At 45.4% G+C, this 19940-nt stretch overlaps 1 protein-coding gene across 5 annotated transcripts; it reads right to left on the reverse strand.

Annotated features, from left to right (window-relative positions):
• Window positions 1–347: 347 nt before the first annotated feature.
• Dpep2 (dipeptidase 2) lies at window positions 348–11346 on the reverse strand. Of its 5 annotated transcripts, none has more exons than XM_008772487.4 (11): window positions 11118–11346; window positions 5657–5968; window positions 4999–5125; window positions 4592–4721; window positions 4365–4506; window positions 4064–4133; window positions 3780–3956; window positions 3352–3436; window positions 1608–1683; window positions 797–932; window positions 348–679 (listed from the first exon to the last, which is right to left on the reverse strand). In XM_008772487.4, exons 1-11 carry the CDS (start codon window positions 11324–11326, stop codon window positions 443–445), a joined length of 1701 nt encoding a protein of 566 aa, XP_008770709.1. In that variant the 5' UTR covers window positions 11327–11346; the 3' UTR covers window positions 348–442. The 5 variants fall into 5 exon arrangements, 3 of the variants coding, with proteins under 3 accessions (XP_008770709.1, NP_001011928.1, XP_038953556.1); NM_001011928.1 differs by lacking the exon at window positions 11118–11346 and adding an exon at window positions 6736–6783; XM_039097628.2 differs by lacking the exons at window positions 5657–5968; window positions 11118–11346 and adding an exon at window positions 6736–6879.
• Window positions 11347–19940: the final 8594 nt, after the last annotated feature.

Below are 19940 nucleotides of genomic sequence, written 5' to 3' on the forward strand. Positions count from 1 at the left end.
TGGCATTCTGGGTTTTGTCCAAACAAGAATGAAAGTTATTCGTGATCCGGTCAGATTTCCTTCTTAGGAATCTAAATAATTCTTTGAGGGATCGTGACGTGGGAGTCAGTGATTCAGTGTGTGGATTGAGATGAAATAATAAGGACCCCAAAATTCAAGACCACTCTCTCGAAGCCAGACCCACCACTGCACTGGCTTCATCTTGTGCTGAGCCCAACCATCTGGGTTGGACAGGTCACTGCCAACTCCCTTGAGCAAATGGTGGCCAAAATGCCTAGTTCCACAAACCACCGGCACAGGAAGCCTGTGTCAACCTTCTCTATTGCAAAGACGGACACTCACATCTGTTTCTACACCCAAAGCATTTACTTGCAGGAAATAAAGTGGAGGGGCTCTTGGGGTGCCGGAATGATATCTGAGAGGACTGGGTGTCCTCTAAAAGTCATATGAGAAGGCCTAAAAAGGTGGCCATAATGGTAAGGCTTGAGGCTCTGAGGGGAGAGGATTTTGAGTACGGCATCTTGGGTGATAACTTGTGTGTATGAGAGTCTGGAGTCTCTGGTGGGTCCTTTTCTGGATACTGTCTCCGATGAGGTAAGACTGAGTGACAAGCACTGTCCAGCTGCTCCTCTGGAATCATGTCTTCCAGGGGACTCTGCCATTTGTTTTTCTCTCGTACCTAGCGGTGACAGTCAGTGGTCAGCAGCTCTCTCTCCCAGGTCTCCTATAGCCCATTAGGTATGTGAGTACCTGTCAGGCCCTTACACCTCACTCATTCTCTCCCATCTTGGTGTACCTGTTCCACCTGTCTGAAGACCCGAAGCAGGTTCCCTCGAAGGACACCTTGAAGCTCTTGTTCACCCCAGCCTCGTCTCAGCAACTCCTCTATGAGCACTGGGTATGTAGACACATCCTCCAGCCCCTGAGGGAACCTGTGAAGTTGCCAGCAGGTGAACCTCAGACCTGGTATCCTTTTTTTTTTTTTTTAAGATTTATTTATTTATTATTTATTATATATAAGTACACTGTAGCTGTCTTCAGACACACCAAAAGAGGGCATCGGATCTCACTACAGATAGATGGTTGTGAGCCACCATGTGGTTGCTGGGATTTGAACCCAGGTCCTTTGGAAGAGCAGCCAGTGCTCCAGCCCAAACATGGTATCCTAATCCCAACCCCATACCTCAACTCAGCCAGGTGGTGGTGCCACATGTCTTTAATCCAGCACTTGGGAGGCAGAGGCAAGTGGAACTCTGAGTTCCAAGACACCCCTGTCTAAAGGACAGTCAGGGCTACACAGAGAAACATTGTCTTAAAAAAACAAAAACAGAAGCAAATAAACAAGGAAAATCATGACAAAAAGAACTTGAAGAGGAGATAGTCATCCCACACATGACAGCTCAGAGGGAATGGACCGGCTGGGGCTGGATCTGGGTGTTTCGTGCTATGAGCTTTCTCAGCTTTAGTGGGGGCCTTGAGCTGAAGACATACAGAAGAGCACAGGAAAGAAACCCGGGAGATGGAGAGAGGTTGAATGGGCAAAGCCCAGAGGCTTATGTGGTGAGAGCAGCTTGAGACAAACTGCAGAGAGGTAAATAGATACTCACTGCTTGGTACCGTCATAATCTCCACCAACTCCGATGAACTCGGATCCAATGACTGTCCTGATGTGATCAAAGTGATCTGGGGAGACAGTCAGCAGTTTGGGGCTCTCAGGGAAAACGTGGCCCCAGAAGTAGACTTGGCCGGCCCCACTCCTCCTTTGTTCACAGTCTAGTTTACTCTAGTCTACTTTATTCCTCTTGTACAGTAAGCCATGAGTTCCCAGGGAAAGGGCTCCAGCAGCTGGGGCTCCTTTCTGATTAGCTCACAGTGTGCATCTCTGGGTGGAGTAAGCTGGTGCTTGTGTTGAACTTTCTCGTTGCCTTCCTTTCTTTCCCTTTCCCTTTTCTCTTTCTCTTTCTCTTCTTTGCCTAGTTCAGGAAGCTATCTTGGCTCTTAGAATGCTTACAATGGTCAATCTGAACATTTTCTTGGCAAGAACCTTGCTTGTCTACACCAATGCCATCAGCACGCTGAGCGACAGTATAGACAGTCTTGTCAAGATGACGTTTAGGTGTTCTTGTTTGAACACTGCCCATCCATCTCCTTGATGTGTACAATATCATTTTCCCTATACATTTGTATATATGTGGCCAAAGGAACAACTCTATATTCCTTAAAAAAGGTCTAGGGAGAACTGGAGAGCTGGCTCAGCAGTCCGCTCTTCCAGAGGAACTGAGTTGGGTTCAGTGTCCAGCACCTGTATGGTAATCTATATTTCCAGTTTCAGGCAATCTGATGACCTCTTTTAGCCTCTGCGGGCACCAGGGATTTATAGGGTACACAGACATACATGCAAGGAAAACACCCACTCATATAAAGTAAATTAATAGACAAATCAAAACAAACAAAAGGCCTTGAGAAATTACAGAGGGTGCCCCTCCCCTTCTTTTATGTTTCTCCTTTTGGTGAATTACTGGAAGATGGCCCAAACAGATCCCCTCCTGACCCCATTTTTCAAGATGTGGTTTATCTGTGTAGCCCTGGCTGTCCTGGAGTGGCTTTGTGACCAGGCTGGCCTCGAACTTACAGAGATCTGCCTGCCTCTGCCTCCTGAGTGCTGAGATTCAAGTTGTGAGTGACCGCGTGCTCGGCATCAGATTCCCACAGCTGGTGTTCCTAACACCTGAACTAACACAAGCAAGCCCTAGACTAGACTTCAGGTTGGAATGAGAGCATTTGAAAAGCCACTGATTAGGTCATCTCCAACCGAATTCATAATGGATTCCAGCTGGGCCAACCTGACGAGCCTCCTAGGACAAGAGTATCATTGACAGGGATCAAGGCAGGGGCAGGGTAGATAGGATGCTTTGGTAATCCACAACAAACAGTTGGGACACTGCTCCAGAACGGATGGCCTAACAAGTCAGTTTGGATTCTTTGACTCTGTTTCAAGGTAGCAGTAGATTGGGACTTTTTTGTTTTTTGGACAGGGTTTCTCTTTATAAACCTGGAACTCATTCTGTATTATCAGCTTGGGGGATCCAATCCCCCTCTTCCTAGGAGGCAAGCCACCTACCAACTGAACCACATCCTGAACTCCCATCATGGCATTTTTGGCTAAACTATTAAGGCTGTGCTGTTACCCCCAAGGCTTAAGGTCAAACAGTGCTATTCAGAAAGCCTAGGAGGAATTTGTTTATTATTCTCTCAAACTCCAATAAATTGTCTTTGAGGTTTAAAAAAAAAAAGGAAAGGAAAGGATAAACGGGACATATAGAGAGGTAGGTTTCGGGGCGGGGGACTCACCTGCCACAGTGGATACATTGGCTAATGGGTTGCAGGGTAACACTCCTACAGCAAAGGTCACCATCACGATGCCACCATTCTTCTTCTGCAGGGATAGTCAAAGGGGCACTCAGCTTGGCTCCCCGACATAATTATGTGCCTACCTATAACCCCTGTGAGAAAGCTTTGGGGGGCCAAAGGGCAGTTTACCTCCCTGGTTTTGTGTCAATGAGGAAAGCTTGACCTTGATTTCGATAATGTCTAGACCTGAATTTGAGAGAGATAAGAGTTTTATCTTCAACAATCTCCCTACCCCAGGTTCAAGAATTTAGAGGCCATGGTTTATGGTTTCGTGGGGCAGAGAATGCTCAGTCTGAGGGCTAAGGGATTGAAGGGACAGGGGTTTCAAGCCTTGATTTAGGTTCCAGGGCTAAAAGAACATTTCTCACCAGGAGCTGCAGGATATCATCAGGGAGATTCCGAGCATTTGGGCACACGGCTCTGGCAGCCGAGTGGGAAAAGATCACAGGTGCTTGTGATACTTCCAAAGCCTGCCGGGCTGTAGCGTCTGAGACATGGGACAAATCAATCATCATCCCTAAGCGATTCATTTCTGCCACCACCTTCTGCAAGGACAGTTTAGGAGAAGGGTGTCAGGGCTGCATGTATGCATGCATTTACCATTCACAAAATGGGGTGTGCGTTTGTGTGAAGTATCCCTCAGAGTCTTTACCTCACCAAAGCTGGTCAGTCCTTTGACACTGCTGTAGAATGAGTGGACGTCCTTAGATGAGCTCTCTGCCCTGCAGGACAAGCAGGAGGCAATCAGATTGGTGGTCATACCCCTCCAAACTCTCCACCCCTGCAATCCCATAGAGCTAATTCAAAGACCTACATTGACAAAAGGAGGAATCCCAGTCTTGCTTTTATAAGACCCCAAATACCAGCTCTTGTATGTGAGTCTCAAATTCGAGGGCAAATCTTGGTCTTTGTCTACAAGGGCAGATTGCTGCTTTGGAAGGCTCTGTGCTCACCAGGGTGTGTTGCAGGTGTGTGTGAGTGTCAGGTAACGCACCCCCAGCAGGTAGAAACTTCGAAGCACAGCGAGGCTATTGTCTAGTGAATGGCCACCCTCCACACCAATGAGGCAGGCCAATTTCTGGGTGCTGTTCAGAGCTGTAGGCATAGGTCAGGTGATTATTTTCAGGAGCTAGAGTAGTAACTTCAACCATTCCCCAATACCCTGAATAGGTCCACTTAACTTGAACTGAGGTCACAAGTTCCAGCTCAGAATAAGAGGCACACATACGGCGAATGAGGTCGATCTGCTCCAGTGTGAGACGCAGGGCATCCCGGTCCTGGGTCTGGCACGGCACGTAAGCAGACCAGAACTGGAGGCAAAGCCAGGGGTTGGTTTGTGTAGGAGCTACCTTGGCCTTTACAACGGACAGACTTGTGGGTTCAAAGGCCACATGAACTAAATGCACTGCTTGTTCTTATTGACCCCTCTTGCCACAGGCTCATAGTGTGGCTTTTTTTTTCTTTGTCACTATGGTCACTGAGGTCCCATCTGTCATTTCAGGAGCACCAATTTCTTCAACCTTCCCCAGCAGCCATGCTGGCGCATGTGCGTGTGTGCGTGTGCGTGTGCGTGTGCTTGTGTGTTACCTGGGCTCCCACAAAGCCATCTTTAAGCCTATTCAGGCTGGTCTGGCCATGGGTGAAGTTTCTCAGGTTAGTATCTTGTAGTCCATTCTGGTAAAATTGCCTCAGAACAAGAGGCAGGTCATTGTGGCTGTAGGACAGTCAAAAAAAAGGTTAGGTCAAACAAAATTGGTTGAGTACTTCTGCTTGTGATCCCAGTACTCGGAAGGCTAAGGCAGGAGGATTATTTAAAGTTCCAGGCCAGGATACTTCTGGTGAGTTCTGGAGTACTACTCTGGGCGCCCACGCGCGTGCGCGCGCACACACACACACACACACACACACACACACTCACAAACACACACACATTCACAAACACACACACTCACACTCAGAGGACAAATAGCTATGACTCTTTGGCTTCCAAGTCTAGCAGAACATAATTCTGACAACTACTCTCCCATCCTACATTGTCACCCAGACCATATTAAGGTTCTCTAAAACCTGGGCTGAGCTGGGCTCGGGCTCCCCACTAGAGGAGCGATAAAGTCCACTCCCCGATGATAGGAGACAGAATCTAGGGGTAAGTAGTATTAGTCCAGCAGGCTCAGAACCCTCTGCATCACAAGTGTATGTTCAGCCCTGGTTCATTCTGACCAGTCTCCAAGCCATCCTTACGCACCCATCTATAAGCGGGAAGTCCTGCATCAGGGCTCTGGTGCGATCTCGCAGGTCTGGGAAATTGGGGTTGCCAGGAGTGGTTGGAATGCTGAAGATGGCAGGCTTGGTGAGTGTTCTGAGGGGGCTTGGTGCAGTGGAAGCATCAGCGATGCCTGGTTTTGTCTGGGCCCTTATTAGAGGTTCTGAGGGCCCTAACAGCAGCAGCACCACCACCAACAGGAACACTTGGCTAAGCACCCAATGACCCTCGAGGCCCTTGAGTGACATCTTGCTCAGTGCAGAGCAAACCGGCACGGATGAGGGTCGCGAAAACCTGCGAGGGACAGAGGGCAATGATATAATCCTGACCCTCAATTCAAGCCACGCAGTGACCAGGTCTGGTGAGAAGATGTTTGAGGTCATCGATTCAAAACAGCCACTCGGTGTATAGCATAGTGGTGCAGTACAGCCACCAGGGGGAGCTACAGCCATACTATCCCAGTCTCGGAGGGCACTTCCGTGGCCTGGGCAAGCACCAAGTCAGTTCCTGTCTGGGCTTCCTTTGTCTCTTGTTCCCCTGTTTACTGTTCCCAGGGGATCAACCCAGCTGGCTCCCTAGCTGCTCCCTAGTTTCTTCTCCAAGAAAGTAGACTCATGGTGTTTCTTGAACAGTGAAAGGGCCTCAAGCCCTTTGCAGACCACCTTATGTCTCTGCATACCTGCAGACTTCCCTGACCTTTTCAAGGGACACAAGCCCCAAGACACTGACCGATCCACCTTATCTACTGTCCTCCAAAGACTCTGCCAGCAATTGGGAACTAGTAAGAGCACACAGCAGCATACCCCTACCCTACTCAAAGTTAGGACTACTCTCCTTCCTCAGCAGATGATGTCCCTGCCCAGGACCCTCATGATGACCATCTGAGGTGAGAACAGAGTGAGTAACTGAGTGCTTCAGGGGATACTTAGCACAGGAACAAAAGTCTGTCGCTGGAGAGATGGACGGAAATGAATTAGTTTCCAGGGCAGCAGAGCACCCCCACCCCCCCCACCCCCCCGACCCCAGCACCTTCCTCCCAGGGCTGCAGGCTGACTTCCTACCTTACTGTGGAAGCTGGGTCAGATGTATGAGTTCCTCAGACCAGGCACTTGTGTCCGGCGTCTCCACACCATGTATCTGAGGCTCTTGTGGCCTGAACTCTCCCAGAAACCTCAAGGACTTAGTTCCTGTCCTTGTAGGCCCCACCCTATTTCTAGCTTGGAACAGCCCCAGCTTCACGCATGCATACACACAGATAACACACACACTGCACACATATAACATAAATACCACATACCACATATATCACACACACACACCATACATGTACACATACCCCCCCCACAGTACACCCCCCCACACACAAATAGACATATATTCCACCACCACAACACACACACACACACACACACACACACACACACACACACACACACACACACAGGCCATGCATGTTTTTGTAGAAGTCCCATTCCTTAAAGCAGCTTCAGGATCTGTGCTTACACTCTATTAGAAAACTATTTTTGTGGGGCTGGGGATTTAGCTCAGTGGTAGAGCGCTTACCTAGGAAGCGCAAGGCCCTGGGTTCGGTCCCCAGCTCCGAAAAAAAAAAAAAACAAAACTATTTTTGTTCTGATCCCTGACCTCCTCTGGAGAGGATTCAGTTTTTGCAACCTTCCTCAGGTACCATGAAGACTTGGAGATGTTGAGAAGCCCTCTTTAAAAGAGGAAGTGGAGGGCTGGAGAGATGGCTCCGTGGTTAAGAACACTATCTGTAATAGGATCTGATGCCCTCTTCTGGTGTGTCTGAAGACAGCAACAGTGTACTCATATACAATAAAATAAAATCTTTTTTTTTTTAAAAAAAAGGAAATGGAGTCTGAACATAATAACAAATGTCCCAGAACTTGAAAGGCATTGGCAAGTGGATCTCTGAGTTCAAGGCTAGCCTGGTCTACAAAATGAGTAGGCTGGATAGAGTTACAAAGTGAGCCCTGGCTCAAATGAATAAATATATTTAAAATTAAAAGGGAAATGAGCGGGGTTGGGGATTTAGCTCAGTGGTAAAGCTCTTGCTTAGGGAGCGCAAGGCCCTGGGTTCAGTCCCCAGCTCCGGAAAAAAAAAAAAAAGAAAAGAATACAATAAATATGGCTTAAAGAGAGAACTTGGTGCTTAAGACACAGGCTGTTCTTCCAGAGCACTGGGTTTGATTCCCAGACAAAATGCCCGTATAAGAAAGAAAGAAAAAGGGGCTGGAGAGATGGCTCAGTGGTTAAGAGCACTGACTGCTCTTCAAGAGGCCCTGAGTTCAAATCCCAGCAACCACATGGTGGCTCACAGCCATCTGTAATGGGATCTGATGCCCTCTTCTGGTGTGTCTGAATACAGCTACAGTGTACTCATATACATAAAATAAATAAATAAATAATAAATCTTTGAAAAAGACAGACAGACAGACAGAAATAGAGGCAATGATTCGAAGGTGTTTTCTTCATTGTTCCCCATCAGTTTTTGAGGCAGGGTTTCCCTGAACCCGAGGCTCACGATTTCAGCTACCCTGACTGACCAGCAAGCCCAGGGATCTTCCCGTCTCCATCCCACCCTCCCCAGTGCTAGGGTTACAGGTTGCTCTGCCTGACTTTTTGCCTCTGTACCAGGGATCCAAACTCAGGTCCTTCTGCTTACACATCAAGCACTGTACCAATATATCCTGCCCATGCTACAGATTATTACACTTATTTACCCATTTCTCTGTGTGCCTACAGGTGTGGAGGTCAGAGGAGAACTGGAAGGACTTGGGTCTCTCCACTCACATGTATGTCCCAGAGATCAAGTTCACAGTGTGAAAGCTGGCAGCACCTTCACCTGCTGAGCTGTTAAACATTTTGTTCCTAAAGTTTTTTTTTTTAATTTTTATTTTATGTGTATGAGTTTTAGTGGCATGTTTGTCTGTCTCCCACACGATGCCTGGTGCTCTCAGCAGAGGGAATTGGATCCCTGGGACTGGAGTTATAAATGGTTTTGAGTCACTGTGTGGGTGCTGAGAATCTAAGTCCTAGTCTTTCTGAAGAGCAACAAGTGCTATTGACCTCTGAGCCATCTCTCCAGCCCTGGCCCTATTTTGAAGCAAATCACAAGGCTGGGACCTAGTTCAGTAGTAGAGGGCTTACCTAGAAAGTGCAAAGCCCTGAGCTTCAACAATAGCTCCAAGGGTAAGAGAAAAAAGGTAAAGCAAATCACAAGACACTTATTCCATTCTTTTTTTTTTCCCCCCCTCGGAGCTGGGGACCGAACCCATGGCCTTGCGCGTTCTAGGCAAGCGCTCTACCACTGAGCTAAATCCCCAACCCACTTATTCCATTCTTGTGTAAGCATTTTTTTCATAGATCAGTGTTCTCATAATGCAAATCACTATAAAGGCATCGTTAAAACTCATAGAACATTTTCTGATGTTATTTTTCGAATGTGTTTGTATTTGTGTATGCACACATGGCTGTACATGTGCTATGGGATGAATGTGGCGGTCAGAGGACACCCCATGGGCATCAGTTCTCTTCTCTTCTACCATGTGTGACCTGGGGATCACACTTAAGCTTGGTAGCAGGTGCCTTTACCTGCTGAGCAGTCTACCCTTCCTAAAAACAAAACAAAACAAAAACAAAAACAACCCCCCCCAAAAAAACCCAAAAAACAATTTTTGAAACAGAATCTCACTCTGTATCCTAGGCTAGCATGAAAGTTACTATATAGCCCAGGCAATTCTCAAATTCATTTCGAATACCTTGCCTTAGTCTCTCAAGTGCTGAGATTACAGGTGTGTGGCACTATAACAAATGTCACAAAACATCTTTATTGTCCTAAACTGTCATTTTCAAATCTCTACAATTGTCCCCTTCCTTCCTTTCTTCTTTTCTTCCTTTCTTTCTTTTCTTTGTTTTTTTTTTTTAGATTTATTTATTTTTGTATGTGAGTACACCATCACTCTCTTCAGACACACCAGAAGAGGGCATCGGATCCCATCACAGATGGTTGTGAGCCACCATGTTGTTGCTGGGATTTGAACTCAGGACCTCTGGAAGAGCAGTCAGTGCTCTTAACTGCTGAGCCATCTCTCCAGCCCGACTGCCCCCTTCCTATAACTATGTGAGTTTTAGTGTAAAAATGATGTACGATGCTGAATGTGGTCATGGTTTAGTTTGTAGTTCTGAAAAGAATTGTTTCTTTGCGACTGAACTGTTGAAAAACATTACTAGTTTTACCCTTGGCATTTTCCATGGAGTTTACTAGTTGTGTTCTATGGCATCTGATGTTTTCCTTGTTCCTCCTGTAAGCTGGCACATTTGGAAAGCTGTTATTTTCTTGTTTATTTAGAAAGTGTATGTTCTGCATTACCTATCCTGTCCTTAACTAGTAGCTTAAGCAATCCTCCTTCGTCAGCCCCCTGACTAACTAGAGTTACCTATAGGCATGAACCAATGTGGCCAGTTATAGGAAGGGATTTTTGTTTTGAGATATCCCTGGCTATCCTAGGACTCACAGAGACCTATCTGCTTCTGCCTCTCAAGTGCTAGGATTAAAAGTATGTGCCATTACGTCCAAACTATAGGAAACTCTTAAAACTGTATTTCTAGCCTTCACCTTAAGAGCTTTTGTGGAGTTGTTATGGGTGTTTAAATGTCTCTCATTCTCAAAAGCAGGAGTCAGAAAGAAGGTGTATCCAAGGGTTCCTTATAGGCACACGACTTTAAAAACTTCAGTTTCTCTGTGAAGAAATTTACTTTAGGGGAACAGGAAGGCTTGACTTGGTCTTTGGCTTCAAGTCAAAGATTGTTACAGAAAATTACTCTGTTGTGCAGAAGAGACCTCCCCCACCCTCAGTGGGAGAATGAGCTGAAATTAAAGGAACATGTGGCCTTGAGGATGGGTTTGGGGATGGGTTTCCTGGAGTTTGTCCACAATGTTCTTGCTCTAGCTAGCAGGTATCCCTGGGTCTCTTTATTCTGTCTCTTGAGACTTTAAGCAGGAATCTCCTTGATTAACTACTGCTTATTTCTTCTAGTTTTAGGAAGTCCAGCCAACCTGGCTTGTGCTGGTGGCTGCTGGCATGATTCAGAGCAGTCTCCTCATAGAGGCAGCCCTAGCTTGGTCCCTCGGTATCCTCTCTCTGCACTTGTTTCCTCAACTCAGCAGACGGCTCCTTTCTGCTGCACAAGAAGAGACTCTAGAGGGCCGAGAGGTGGGTGGGCTGTTCAGAGCAGCTCCATCCTGAGGCTCCTTGCTCATGGCTAGTTGACTTGCTGAGAGTGCAGGCAGAGCAGCTAAGATTCTGTCTACATTGGTGGTCAGTGGAAGGCATTGCTGAAGAGGGCTCAGCCTTCTGAGGCAGCTACCAGCCTTTCTTCTCTTCGCGGACGCTCAGGCAGCATGCCTCTGTGGGGTTACCCTTTGCCACCATGCTTCAGTTTAAGACGAGGAATTTTTGCACTGGGACACCCTAGATCTTGATCTGACTCTTCCTGAACTCGCTGTCTCTTGGGAGCCCTCCTGGGCGCTGGCTTCTCTTCCTCAACCTTCACAGGTGTGGGAAGCGGTGCATCCCCATAGACACGGTAGCCTCCAATCAGACAGTATGTCTCTCCATGCCAGGCCATCTGGGCTTGTGCGTGCCCTTTGTAGAGGACGTGGTAGTATCCGGGGGAAGAAGGAGCTGTGGGAGGCACGGGCGCTGCAGGGAAAACCAGAACTCATCAGTCACTTCCGCTTTCTCCTCGGATGCTCCAGGGTCCTTCCCACATCCCCTTCCTGTTTCTGGCTGAAGCCCACCTCTCTGCTTGGCATGCCAGACACAGCCTTGCCCTGCCACTACTCTGGGTCCCCTTGAAGGGCTGCCTCTGTAAAAACACTTGGTTTCTGGAGAGCCAGTGGGAGTCGTGGGAGGCCCGCATGTGTGGCCCTTGTCCATAAGAATGGTAGAACCTCGAGCTAGCTGCAGTTGAGAGAGACCCCTCATTTTCTTCTCCCACAAATGAGAAGGGTTTTTCAAAGTCTGCCATCCCTGAGCTTTAATGAGTATGTTTGGAAAAGAGGTGTAAGATAAATTTGTTAAGAATTGGTCCCATCCTGGTTGGCAGATCCTCATAGAACCTGTTCGTTCTAACTTCCTGTTTCAACCACACTTGACTCTAGCCTGATTTTATCTAGATCTTTTTTTTTTTTTTTGAGACATTGTCCTAATGAAGTAAAGGCCATAGCTGCAAGTGGCCTTGTACTAACACACAACACACACTCTTGTCTCTGTTGCTGTCTCTGTCTCTCTGTCTCTGTGTGTGTGTGTGTGTGTGTGTGTGTGTGTGTGTGTGTGTATACAGGGTCATAGGCCAGAGGAATGTGACCAGTCCTGTCACTTTTCTTCATGTCTTTGAGGCAGAGAATTTCCTTGAACATGGCATTTGCTCCCTCCCTCCATGCTAGGAATCATCAAGGCCCACAAATTCTTTCTTGCATTCTTTTTTTTCCTTTTTTTTTTTTTTCCAGAGCTGGGAACCGAACCCAGGGCCTTGCACTTGCTAGGCAAGCGCTCTACTACTGAGCTAAATCCCCAACCCCCACAAATTCTTTCTTACATGCCACATACCTTGCATTACAGGTGCTCCTGAGACCATTCCCAGCTTGTTACCTGTGATCCAAATTCAGATCCCCACACATGTACAACAGGCATTCTTTTTTTTTTTTAAAGATTTATTTATTTATTATATATAAGTGCACTGTAGTTGTCTTCAGATGCACCAGAAGAGGGCATCAGATCTCATTACAGATGGTTGTGAGCCACCATGTGGTTGCTGGGAATTGAACTCAGGACCTCTGGAAGAGCAGTCAATGCTCTTAACCACTGAGCCATCTCTCCAGTCCCACAACAGGCATCTTTTTTTTTTTTTTCACAACAGGCATTCTTAAACATCAAGCTATCTCTGGCAGCATCCCCCACCCACTCCTGAGGCAGTCCATGATGTTATGACTAGTCTGCAACTCTTGGGCTCAAGCTGTCTTCCTGCCTTAGTCTCCCAAGGAGTGCGGTCTATAGGCTTGATCCACTGTCCTGTCCTAATTTGTCACTGTCAAATACTGAGAGCAGACAAGAGGTCCAGAGACAAACTCCAGGTACCAAGTTTACTCTCAAAGACACTTTTTCATATTGACCTAACCTCTGGGACACCCTTTCTTTATCCTCCCCACTCCCATCTTCTCAGAAGTACCTGCAGGTTCTCTCAGAAGCACCTGCAGGTCCTCTAGTCTCCCCATTTGTGTGACAATATCCTTTCTTCTGGTACTCACCAGCTCAGACTGGCATGTGTTTGATGGTGGCCAATATCTGTGTTTTCTATGATGGCATGGTAAAAGTACCTGGATCTGAATGAGGTTTTATCAGAAGCCTTTAACAACTCTCCTCCATGACACTTTATCATTTGACAAATAAGCACAGTCGGTTTAAGTTTTTGTTTGTTTTTCCAAGACAGGGTTTCTTTGTGTAGTCCTGGCTGTCCTGGAACTCTTGAAGACCAGGCTGGCCTCGAACTCAGAAATCTGTCTGCCTCTGCCTAGTAAATGCTAGGGTTAAAAGAGTACACTAAACCACTGCCCAACTACCTAATCTTTAACTTTGTAAAGGCTTATTTGATTTATTTCTAGGAGTGCTTTGCTTACCATGTGTGACTGTGTACTCCGTGTATGCTTGGTGCTCAAACAGGTCAGAATAAGGTATTGGATTCCCTGAACTGGAGTTATGAATTGTTATAAACTGCTGAGTGAGTGCCTGGAATCAAACCTGAGTGGTTTGCAAGAGTAACATGTGTTCTTGAGCACAGAGCCATCTCTCGAGTACCCAGACACTTGGTTTTATTCTGAGTCTCATCAAGAATCTTGGTACTGGAGAGATGGCTCAGAAGTTAAGGTTATAACCTTGCAGAGGACATGGGGTGCTTTCCCTGCTGTCCTGTGATGGCTCACAACCACCTGAAGGACTGCTTCTAGGGCATCTAGCTTCTGTGGGCTCCTATATCGTGTGGTGTTCATAAACCCATGCAAGCAGTAAATATTTCTATCTGTCTGTCTGTCTGTCCGTCTGCCCGTCCATCCATTCATCCATCCATTTATTTATCTATTATCTATCTGTATGGATACCTTGCCTGCATATATGTCTATGGGTGACTGATGCCTAAAAAAGTTAGAAAAAGGGCATCAGATCCTCTGGGACTAGATTTACAGACTGTTGGGAGGTGCCGTGTGGGTTTTTAGAACTGAACCCAGGTTTTTAGGAGACAGCTTTTAACTGTGGAACCATCTTTATAGCTCTGGTAATAATTATTGTAAATAGATTTATTTTATTTCCTACACACACACACACACACACACACACACACACACACACACACACACAAGTGTGATGACTGAGGAGTCTCTGGAACTGGAGTTACATAGCATCCACCCTGGATGTTGGGAACTAAATTTGGGTCCTCTGTAAGAGTAGTACAGTTGAGGTGCAGCCCAAGCCAGTGAGAAGAACAGATAGGGTTTCTGCCTGCCTGCCTTCCTATGCCCTCTGTTCTGCTCCCAGATACCCAATCTGCTGCCACTCCTTCCTGCCACACTGCCCCCCATTCCCCTGCTGCTGTGCCCCTGCTTCCACCTGAAGTGGATACCTGCTGCTCAGGTGTAGACTGGACTACTCAGAAGAACAGTTAAGAGGACTGCCTGCCCTTGGAACCTTCTCCCATCCCAAAGACTCAACCCACTGCCACCTCTTCCTGCCCCCACTTCCATGTCCTGCCCCCACCTCCAGTGGATGACTGCAGCTCACTCAGGTGTAGGCCACCCTACTCAGAATAACAGTTTTTTAGGCCACACCATTTAGAAGAACAGATAGGCGAACTCAGACAGACTCAATGATGGACCAGAGGCCATGCTAGTCACAGAACTCCAGCCCCAAACTCTGGCAGAGGCTTCCTATTGTGACAGAGACTACACCAAAGACTATGCTAGACTTCCACATAGGTGGCCCACCCATGGACCTCCTCCACTCTCTCAATGACCCTCTCCCACTATCCCAATCCTCATTTCCCTTGTCATCATTGTGTCCTACCCCACGCCCAACCCCCAGTTTGGGCAAAGACACCCTGATGGCCCAAGGGCCACACCAGCCACCAGAAGTCCAGTTTCCAGCTCAAATAGAGATTCCCTGTTGGACCAGAGACCATGCCCGCTGCCAGAAATCCAGGCCACAAAGATCAAAAGAGGAAATGAAAACCAAGGAACAAAACACTCAACCCACAAAGACAAACTCAGAAACTGGTACCTTGATCTATGATCACTCCAAACCCAAATGCCTAGACACCAGTGTAAGAGCAAAATGAACAGGGGGCTGGGGATTTAGCTCAGTGGTAGAGCGCTTGCCTAGCAAGAGCAAGGCCCTGGGTTCGGTCCCCAGCTCCGGAAAAAAAAAAAAAAAAAAAAAAAAAGAGCAAAGTGAGCAACAGTCAGGACACGATGTCACCGCAGAGCCCATCCATCCCACTACAGGAAACCCCGACTATCCCCACACAGCTGAAGCACAGGAAAATGAACTTAAAACAAACTTTATGAAGATGATTAAGGTCTTTACGGGGGAAATAAATACTTTAAAGGCATCCAGGAAAACAGAAACAACTGATTGGAGGAGATGAATAAATCTTTAGGAAAGCTAAGAAGAAACAAACAGTTGCAGGAAAGAAAGAAACCCATTCAAGGCCTGAAAAATGGAAGCAGAAGCAATAAAGAAAACACAAACTGAGGGAATCCTGGAGATGGAAAAATCTAGGTAAGTAAACATGAGCTACAGACGCCAGCATCACAAATAGAATATAAGGGATGGGAGAGGATCTCCGGCATCGAAGACACAATAGAAGAAAAAGATACGTCTGTCAAAGAAAATGCTAAATCTAAAAAAATTCCTTGACACAAAACACCCAAGAAATCTAGAACAGTCTGAGAAGACCAAACCTAACAATAAGATAGAGAAAAAAAAATCCCAGCTCAAAGGCACAAAAATATTTTTAACAAAATCATAAAAGAAAAAAATTCCCTAAGCTAAAGAAGGACATGCCTATAAAGATATAAAAATCTTACAGAACATCAAGCCAATGGACCAGAAAAGAAAGTCCCCCACCACATAATAATGAAAGCACTAAACATACAGAAGAAAGAAAGAATATTAAAAGTTTTAAGGGAAGAAGACCAAATCACATGCATAGGCAGACCCACTAGAATTACACCTGACTTCTTAACAGAGACACTGAATGCCAGAAAGGCCTGGATAGACGTCCTGCAGATTCTAACAGACCAGAGATAGTAGCCAAGGTTACTCTCCCCAGCAAAGCTTTCAGTCACCATAGAAAATACAAGGTAGTCCATAACAAAGTCAAATTTAAATAACATCTATCCACAAATCCAGTGCCACAGAAGGAACTAGAAGGAAAATTCCAACACGAGGAAGTTAACTACACCCATGAAAACACAGGAAATTATATATTACACCAACAAAACCAAAAGAAGGGAAGTGTGCACACAAACGCACACACACCACCACCACCACCAAAATAACAGGAACTAACAATCATTGGTTATTAATATCTAACAATGGACCCAATTCCCCAATCAGAAGATGCAGATTGGACAGGAAAACAGGACCAATCCCTCTTGTCGCATTCAAGAAAAAACATCAAAGATAGACATTACATCAGAGTGAACGGTTGGAAAAATATTTTCCAAGCAGATGGATTAAAAAAACAAGCCGGTGTAACTATTCTAATATTTAACAAAATTGGCTTCAAACCAGAATTAGTCAAAGACATGGGGAAGGACACGTCACGTCATACTCATTAAAGGAAAAATACACCAAGATGATGTTATGGTTTTTGATGTTGTTGGGGCACTCGGAATTTGCTCTGTAGACCAGGCTGATCTCAAGCTTATAGAGATTCACCTACCTCAGCCTCCTGAGTGCTGGGATTAAAGGTGTAAGCCACCACTGCTTAACTTAATTTCTTTCTTCCTTTCTCCCTTTCTCCCTTTTTCTCTTTCTTTCTTTCTCTCTCTCTCTCTTTCTTTCTTTCTTTCTCTCTCTTTCTTTCTTTCTTTCTTTCTCTCTCTCTCCTCTCTCTCTCCTTCTTTCTTTCTTTCTCTCTCTCTCTCCTCTCTCTCTCTCCTCTCTCTCTCTCTCTTTCTTTCTTTCTTTCTCTCTTTCTTTCTTTCTCTCTCTCTCCTCTCTCTCTCTCTCTCTCTTTCTTTCTTTCTCTCTTTTGAGATGGTATTTTTTTGTGTGTGTAGCTCTGGCTGTCCTGGAACTCACTCTGTAGACCAGGTTGGCCTTGAACTCACAGAGATTTGCCTTCCTCTGCCTCTTGAGTGCTGGGATTAGGGGTGTGTGTCACCATGCCTGATTGACGCTTAATTCCTAACCTTACACATTGATAATAGAAGACTTCAGTACCCCACTCTCACCTTATGAACCAAATGGACCTAACAAATATCTACAGAACATTTCACCTGATCTCAAAATAATCTACCTTCTTTTCAGCACCTCATGAAACTTTTCTCCAGAATCAGAACAGTACAAAGATCAGAGTTGGTTCTTTGAGAAAATCAACAAGATACACAAACACTTATCCAAACTAGCTACAAGGCAGAGGGAATGTCCAAATTAAGAAACCAAAGAGGGGACATAACTGACTGTGAGGAAATACACAGGATCATTAGGTCTTACTTAAAAAGTCTGTACTCCACAAAATTGGAAAATCAAAAAGAAACAGACAGTTTTCTTAGTAAATAACACTTGTCAAGATTAGATAAACAATTTAAAATAGACCCATCGACCCTGAGGAAGTAGAAGAATTCATTAAAAGTCTCCCAACCCAAAGAGCCCAAGGCCAGGTGGTTTTAGCATAGCATTCTACCAGACTTTCAAAGAATAGCTAATACCAATACTCTTCAAAGTATTCCATAAAATAAAAACAGAAGGAACATTGCCAAATTCATTTTATGAGGCCACAGTCACCCTGATAACCAAACCACACAAAGATTCAACAAAGAGAATCACAGACCAATTTCCCTCATGCAAAAAATTTAAAAAATACTTGCAAAGTGAATCCAAGAACACATCAAAAAAATCATCCACTCTGATTAAGTAAGCTTCATCCCAGAGATGCATGGCTGGTGCAACATAGAAAAATTTGTCAAGGGGTTGGGGATTTAGCTCAGTGGTAGAGCGCTTGCCTAGCAAGCACGCAAGGCCCTGGGTTTGGACCCAAGCTCCGGAAAAAAAAAATTTGTCAATGTAATTCATTACATAAACAAACTGAAAGAAAAACAAACACAGGTTCATCTCATTAGATGCTGAAAAGCCTTAGACAAAATCCAAATAAAGATCATGGAGAGATCAGGGATACAATGGGCAAAATTAAGCATAATAAAGACAATACATCACAAGTCAATAGTCAACATCAAATTAAATGAAGAGAAACTCAAAGTAATTTCACTAAAATCAGGAACAAGATAAAGCTCTCCCCTCTCTCCATTTCTATTCAATATAGTACTTGATGTTCTAGTCATAGTATTAAGACAACTAAAGGAGATCAAAGGGACACAAATTGGAAAAGAAGTCAACGTATCGCTATTCACAGATGATATGTTAGTGTACATAAGCGACCCCATAAATTCTGCCATGGAACTACTACAGCTGATAAACACATCCAGCAAAACCTTCAGCAAAGTGGCTAAATACAAGATTAACTAAAACGAAGTATCAATAGTGATCATAAGTACAAACTACAATCAGGCTGAGAAAGAAATCAGGGAAATATTCCTCCATCACTGATGAAAATGCAAACTTGTATATACAGCCATTTTGGAAATTAATATAAAAATTATGAATCGATTTACCTCAAGACCCAGCTATCCTACTCATGAGCATATACCCAAAGGAGTCTCCATCCTACCAAAAAACCCACTTGCCCAACTGTTCATAGCAGCTTTATGCATAATAGCCAGAAATTGGAACAACCCCAGATATTTGTCAACCAAAGAATGGATAAAGAAAATGTGATACATTTACACAATACATTATTACTCAGATGTTAAAAAATGACACCCTGAAGTTTGTAGGCAAATGGATGGGACTAAAAAATTAATCCTGGGTGAGGTAACCTAGACCCAGAAAGACAAACATGTATGTACTCATAAACAGATATTAGCTGTTCAGTAAAGGGTAATTATCAGAGACCTAGGAAGTCTAAGTTACAAGAAGGGCTCAGGTTGGGAACGAATGGATCTCCATGGGAAGGGAAGTAGAATAGATTTCACTGGTAGACTGGGGTCCGGAGTGGGGGGAGGAGAACAGGAAGGATCACATCAGGGATGGATGGAAGGAGAGAGTTGGGAGAGATGACTGGAATTTGGGGGGAAGCATTTAGGGGGCGAGGTAGAAAACTAGTGTAATAGAAACTCCCTGGTAAAGACTCCTAGTAATGGAGGATACATAGCCTGAGCTATCCATCTTTTGTAACCAGGCAAGGCCTCGAGTGGAAGGACTGGGACACCACCCGAGCCACAAAACCTTCAGCCTACAATTTATCCTGCCTGCAAGATGTGCTGGGGTAAGGGTGGTGCAGAACATGGGTGAGTGGCCAAACAGTGACTGGTCCTACTTGAGACCCACATCACAAGACAGAGCCCATGCTTGTCACTGCTTGAGAAGCCTGGGAAGTCTAGAGGACCTAGGATGGAGCCAAACACAAAGGGGCAGAAAATCTATTAAATGATTCCTGATAATATTCTACTATACTTGTAGACCACTCTAGCATGACTGTCATCTGAGAGGCTTCAGCTAGCAACTAATAGCAGCAGATAAGCAGATACTGAGATCCACGGCCAAACACTAGGCAAGTTCAGGGGATCCCTCAGAAGAGGGGTCCTGGATTGTAGGAGCCAGGAGGTCAAGGACATCACAAGAAGATGACCCACAGAACCAACTAAGCAGGTCTCATAGACTCTCGGAGATTCAAGTGACAATTAGAAGTCTGCATGGGTCTGACCAAGGTTCTCTGAATATGGTTATGGTTGTGTAGCTTGGTGTTCTTGTGAAACTCCTAAGAATGGGAGCAGGGGCTGTCTTTGATTATTTTGTCTGTTTTAGGGGACCCTCTTTCTCCTACTGGGCCGCCTCAGCCAGCCTTGATT

This window comes from Rattus norvegicus, chromosome 19, assembly GCF_036323735.1.
Source record: "Rattus norvegicus strain BN/NHsdMcwi chromosome 19, GRCr8, whole genome shotgun sequence".
NCBI classification, from domain to species: domain Eukaryota; kingdom Metazoa; phylum Chordata; class Mammalia; order Rodentia; family Muridae; genus Rattus; species Rattus norvegicus.